A 6801-nucleotide genomic window follows, 5' to 3' on the forward strand; every position below is an offset into this window, starting at 1 on the left:
CCCCCCGGGCCGCAGTAAAATTGTCAAGCGTTGACCGGTCCGCAGTGATAAAAAGGTTGGGGACCACTGCTTTAGACCCTTCGTCTGACATTAGCGCAGGTAGGGGAACTGAGTTCCTTTAAAAGTTCTTGTTCCCTGTAAAAAGTCCCTGTCGTGGAAACACACCATGTGCGACCAAGTCCCCAGCACTTCCTATTTTGCAGTGCCAGTGTGAAGCAGCCTTAAAGGTGCTGCGGGCCTGACACTTGTATTGTTTCAGTGTGTGTACAGTGTACACACACTGTACACTTTTGTGTACAGCAGTGTTACAGGCAGTCAGTCAGGAGGGTGCTCCTAACTCTTGATTCTAAGATGTCAAGAAAAAAAGTCATCTTATGCAGGGAATGCTTATTTGCCACAGTGCACTGAAAAAACATAGGGAAAAAAAAAATCAACTGGACTAAGTTTCTAGGTCGAAGACGTTTCACCTCTCATCCAAGAGGCTTCATCAGTTCTGCCCGACTGGCGTTGAGCCGAAGATATTTATCCCCTTCTGTGGTGTTTCAGTCCTTTGATGGCCAACAATGTCCCCTAATGACTGAGTATTTATAGCCCAGTATCGGTGAGAGTCATTACCTGTCTTTGAACCCTCACCCTGTTCAAAGGCTGATCTGTGTGGTTGCTGGCAATATAGTGACAACATGGGCTTCATTTAATTACACTGCGCAATGTGCCTACACTGTGTCTGCTTGTGTCCTCCTAAAGACTGTTTAATCCAGCTGCATACTGCAATTTTGTAGACATGACATCCAAGCTATTTTAAGACACAGAAAACAATTTTGTCCTTCAGACATATTTGCCTGGTATGTAAAATATTTGTTACTGCTTTCTTGAAGGATTTTAAAATATACTTTTCAACCAAAGCCTTAATTCATGACTGGGATGAACAATCGTTTTCAATTCCATATTCCAATTAAACAGTGTGCTCATAGTTTCACACAAATGTTAAAAAATGTGACCTTGAGTGATCCCTCGTGTGTCACACTGTGAAACGTACTAAGAAGTGAGACTGACAAGTAAAATAGCCATGACATTTACACAACAAAGTGCATGAGCTTTACAGTCTACAGTACACCAAGTGCACTGTGTAACATCTGCATTATTAATCTTCTAACAGCATAATGTAGCACTGGGGTCATATCTTCCATTCTTAGCAGTTGGCAACCAGGAACACATAATCCATCTAAAGCTCTGGGCTTCAACAATAATCAAAATAACCTTTAATCTACTGAGACCTGTTTCTGGGGGGAGGGGAAGGCACCAAAGATGTGCCATAAATATAGTACAGTAGTACAGACATTAAACTCAACCTATAACAGTCCTTTAATCTGCATATTTAAACCAATCCAAGGCCACATATGAGATTACAGCAGGAGCAGTGGGTAGCTGAGAGGCAGATTTCCCTTTTTTTCCTGACAGATTTGACCTGAAGGCAGCCTTGATAAAGCCAATCACTCATCCAGTATTTCTGATGCATTTATTTATCCACCATAGAGAGAATTAATAGAAACAGACTGCCAAAGATAAGAGAATTGTTAATATTATCATTCCACTGAAATGTCAAGCTGACTTTGGGTCTGTGTTTCACAGTGACAATACAATCTGCATGTCAAAGCAAAAAAAAAAGCACAAAAACACAATTTGTGGGTAAATAAGACTGGTTTTAATATACATATAACAATTTTATCTCAAAGTAATAAGAAAAAATGGGGATAATATTGTGTGCAAGTGTTTGTTGCAACCATATACAGTACAGTCTACAGCCCCTTCCTCAGAGGTAGGACGGCACAAACCAGATGTGCCAGTGATGTGGTTACCACAGCTGGCCAACCTCACACAACTAACTCCTAACAACCCCCTATCTTCAAATCAAAACAGTCCAGACATGCTGGAATCAGCCCTCAGGGATGTGAACGACTGCTCTGCTGAGGTGCCCAACAGACTGACAGTGAGCAGCACTGATTCAGCCTTTGTCCTGAGGAGACCCAGAGATTCTTTGAATTCCAGGGATACCATCAGAGCAGTAAGGATGAGGGCATCCCCATTACACACACAAAACATATTCACATGAATAGATTTCATGTCTTTTCCTTTATTTAGCTTCATTTAGAGTGTTTTCAGGTCTAAAAAGAACGTGTCAATGCATTGATGTGGCTCCACTGTGGTGACCACTTTAAAAACAGGAGATAAGATTTTAATTGCAATTAATCTTTAAATGTGCACTCTGACTACCTGAACTGCATTTGAATCTAGGGCAGAAGACCAAGTCCAAAAGCATGTGTGTTGGAGCATGTATACATCCCTACCCCCAGCACACACACACACACACACACCCTCTCATCTATATCTGTGTAATGGGAATGAGAGAATGAGAATGAGGGCAGCTTTGAGGCCCTGAGGCAGTTGGCTCCCTTTTGAATAACAACCACTGAGCATAGCAGACAGAATGCTGCTAACACAGACACACATGCACACTAAGACTAGAGCAACATCACAGTGATATGACAATGTCACCACAACAGTGGTCTATAAAAGCTGCAAATAGCAACCATGAAAACACAAACATTTAAACCTACTGCACAGCAGGACAAAATATTGCCACAATTAAAATCCGCCATAAATATCAGTAGTTGTTTAAAGAAAAGGCACAAGCCTACTTGTCAGTATGCTCATCACAACCCACAGACCAAAGAGGGGGCAAATGTTTCCATGGTAATGCAGCAAACACACAGGCATCCATCTGAGTGGCAGTCTGGCGAACAGTCCACGCCAGCACACAAACACAACCACCAATGTACCGCCTCAACCCAGCGTCACTCTGTTCCCCTATGAAAGGCAGATTGTGAGGGTTATTTCTGGAGGGCCTGAAAGACTGCAGCCCTACTGTGAAGTGATGGAGGAAGTGGCTGCCCACAGGCAGGCGCTGCTGGCATCATCTCACACACACTCCTCTCTCTCCTCATGCTCTTGCACTTACTTCATCTTGGTTTAAGAGCCTTCTATTTCCCCTCTGAGCTTTACACAGCTTCATGTGGCCCTTTATTTGTATTGACATTCCCAGTATGGAACACACCTGTATGCACCACATAAATTAGCCATAGCTTTGTCACAATAGCATGAATGTTTAATTCAGAAATATATCCTGCTGCAGGACACTTAGGTGGGCTTGGGGTTTCAGTTCACTGACTAGGAATCAGATATATTGTTGCATGCATGTTTGATGTCATTTCTTATTTCCTTCCTATTCCCTGTCATCTCTCTACAGTCTGTTCTCTAAGACAGAAAAATACTTGAAAGAATGTGTCCTGCCTTGTCTCTAAGGTGAAAATGTATTAATCTTAGGGTGTTAAAATCCTCTATCATGTTATGTTGAAAAAACACACCATGATAAAGTCAAATTTCTCAAGAAGTAAATAAAAGAGTACTCAAGTTTTCAAGTGTTAAATGCTGTAAGAACTTCAGATTAAAGACAGACAAAATAGGAATTGTCTGTTCAAAGAATGTCAATGAGTGCGACTATAACCAAAACTACCTCTCATGCATCAGTGTCAGTTAGTCAAATCTCACTCAATCTGCTAATAAAATTGGTACCCAAAGTGAAATATGAAACTTTTCTGCTTAGAGAACTGATAACCAACTGATACCACAACCACTGCTACACAATTGTCCCAGGCAGTTACTGCACACAGCTTTTGTTTTGTTAGGTATCACGCACACATTGTTAGCTGTGTCCCTACCCACATGACAACACGGTGCAACAGAGACAATCCGAGACTTGTAAAAACAACCAACCAATGCAGGTTCAGTCCACCCTGCATGCACCTTGTTCAAGCTTTAGGGGTGTATTTATGTGTAAAAGAACCTGGGCTCCAGTGGAAGATGTGCACGTCAGCATTGTCAGTCCAACAAACATGCTGCAGCAATGACCAACACACTCAAAGTACAGTGCCTGTATTAATTAAGGTAGGTGGGGGGGGGTTAGGGTTAGTGCGCACTAAACAGAAGTCTCCCTTGGGTCCTCTCCTCTGTTTCCTGTTTTAGACAAGCCCCACAGACAAGACACAGTTCTCCCTGTTAATAAACATCCCTAAAGTCTGTGAAAGGCAGATGAACAGCAATGGTGTCAAACCCAGGTTTGTAAAATACTCCACTGACTGAGAGACAACCAGCACCCACTCACACACATACACAGAAAGCGCGCGCACACACACACACACACACGTAGACAGGATGCGTGAAATATTTAGCAAAGAGGAAATGCTACTGTGCTACAGAATTCCTGGTATTCTTACAATCGAGGACCTTTCATTCTTGATTCATAGCCAAGTGTTTTCATTTCAGTCGCACACATGCACAAAAATGTGGACGCCGCCAACTCTAAATGCAATCCCACCCCCTCACATCGACCACTGACACCATAGCAGACCGATTATTGATTAGTGTTTTCAAGAGGAACAGGCCCACATAAACAATACTAAAATCTCTCTCCGTCTCCTTTGGAGTGGGGTAATGATGTGTTATGAACCAGACAAAACTAGAGGAGCAAAAGACGACATCAAAACAAAGCCTGGGCAGAGGCGTATTGCTCTAACTGCAGAAGATGTACTCATATAGTTAATGATGGCTTGTCAGTGCACTTAATGATGATGGTGATGACGATAATGATGGGAGTAATCTCATAGCTGCTACTGGAGATGCTTAACACAACAAAATGCCCCCACCTAGAAGCAATGTGAAAAGTTACTGTAAACAGTACAGCAGCACTTGTAGGACAATGCCAACAATCATCATCATCATCATTCTTACGTGTGCATGCTTTACAAGGTATGGGACCCTTAATTCATTAAAGTTACTGCAGCTTTAATGTCTGGTTCACAGATGCTTTTTACAGGCCAATTCTGCTCTGCACTGCATTCATGTATGGTAGAACAGGAAATGTTTCTGCAGCGCTTGCATGGTCCACAATATAGCATCCTGTATTCAGCCTCTTCTGAAGAAAATACAAAATGTAGTAAGTGCATTTATGTAATCAGAAATGTAAGGGTAGTTGCTCCAGCATCATGAAGATAAAAGCCACGTGTCTGCCTGCCTTTATTCTTATCGTGTCATGGTTTGCTTCTTATGAATAAATCATAGGCAAAGTTTCCCTCTAAAAAAAAAAAAAAAGGCCTACCACGCTACAAGCTGCATGGTTGAATATTTCATGATTAAATGGGCCATTATACTGCACAGATCTAGGCCAGGGCTCAGGCTGAAGGGTGGGGGACTCGGATAATGGTCCAACAACAGAAGGGAACAGAGCTCCGGTCCAAGGGGGCTCAGGGAGGGGCAAAGCCAGCTGAGTTAATCCACACAAGTCACAGACAAAGAAAACAATCAGCAACTCCTCCGACTAGACGCATCGATTTCCAGTTTTAAAATCACGCTTTAAATCAAGTCCAAGCGGAAGTCAGCGGGGTTTTCATGGTCTGGCGTCCCATGTAACTGCTTAAGACCCTGCAGCCAAAGCACCGACAAGACGCTGTCTAACAGATGCTGTGCGAATTTCTGGTTTAAAAACAACCCTTAAATCGCCACACAGCGGCACTGATAACATTTCTAGACAAGAGGCAATTGGGGAAAATGCATATGAAATTAATTAACATTAACTTGGATGGCAGCCGACCAATCAGCCAGCCCCCTGAAATCTAGTCCAGCTAAGTTTAGCTCTTAGCAAATAAAGTTAGCCTAAGTTAGTTGTCACCAAGTTAAATACATTGTTTTGCTAAAGCGAAAGCATGTCTGGAATTTAAGCACTGCAGTAAAGTTATGCATTCGGTGTGGTCCCCGTCAGAAATACGGGGCATCAGCTGACCGGCTAGCACTTCAGCACACTAATCCCGTGAGGCCTTGCGCATCCTCGGCCTAAAGTTGAGGGTTAACTACAAGATGACAGTGCTTTGCGACGGTCAGCTTCCAGTAACGGTTGGCGCGTCCCCGCCTCCTGTTTATCCACAGCTAATAATACGCCGTTAAAGCTAGCAGAGTAACGTCAGGCTAATTCAAGCACCCACCTCGCTTGTCGAGATCGTAACCGACCACTACAAAGTAGTCGGCGAGCCTGGCCATCGTTGAAGTTCACGGTGACTAGTCTTTCTCGATAGGTCCTCTACTCTTTTTGCTGTCAGTAATCCATTTATGTCCTGCCGGCGACAGACACATCACTGGCGACAGTAGCATCCTTCCAGCTGTACCCCGCCGCCATACTGTCAGTCTGCCTTGCCCTGACAGCGGAGAGGCGCGAGTCTGCGCACTGAGGGACTTCTAGGGAGGGGCAACTCGAGTCCGCAAGAATGTCCCATATGAGGCGCCAAACCAGCTCTGGGTCCTTAAGTAAAACCAAAACTTACAGTAAACCCACTGAAATTTTAAACTTGTCCCTAAGGGTTGAAAGGTGATGATGATGATTCCAGCAACCCTAAACTGCAGACGACCCACAAAAATCCAGGCGATCTGGCTTATTTGAAAGTGAGGATACAAGAGCCTTCAGGGCATCTAGAAGTGATTTTTTATGCCTCTGATTCTCATTAAAGAACACGGACATACTGCAGATTGGGATTAGTCCACTGACAAAGCCGTTTGTCATTTAACTGATAGAATGATTATCCATCAGTCATTCTGTGATCCCAAGTTACTATTGTGAGAGCAGTGTTGAACCACAGACATTGCTGTGGATTTGTTCCTATTTGTCTTGCAACACCTTGGATCCCAACCTCCCTATTG

At 43.3% G+C, this 6801-nt stretch overlaps 1 protein-coding gene across 5 annotated transcripts in view; it reads right to left on the reverse strand.

The window, feature by feature from the left end:
* sbf1 (SET binding factor 1) overlaps positions 1-6393 on the reverse strand; it is a 66522-nt gene extending 60129 nt beyond the window's left edge. For 4 of the 5 annotated variants that reach the window (XM_020601284.1, XM_020601282.1, XM_020601281.1 and 1 more), the window contains exon 1: positions 6093-6392. In XM_020601284.1, coding sequence (XP_020456940.1) covers positions 6093-6147 — 55 coding nt within the window. In that variant the 5' untranslated portion in view covers positions 6148-6392. Of the gene's footprint in view, positions 1-6092 lie in introns of all 5 variants that reach the window. The other variant, XM_020601280.1, reaches the window with a different exon arrangement.
* Positions 6394-6801: the final 408 nt, after the last annotated feature.

Source organism: Monopterus albus, unplaced genomic scaffold, assembly GCF_001952655.1.
Source record: "Monopterus albus unplaced genomic scaffold, M_albus_1.0 scaffold51.1, whole genome shotgun sequence".
In the NCBI taxonomy this organism is placed as follows: domain Eukaryota; kingdom Metazoa; phylum Chordata; class Actinopteri; order Synbranchiformes; family Synbranchidae; genus Monopterus; species Monopterus albus.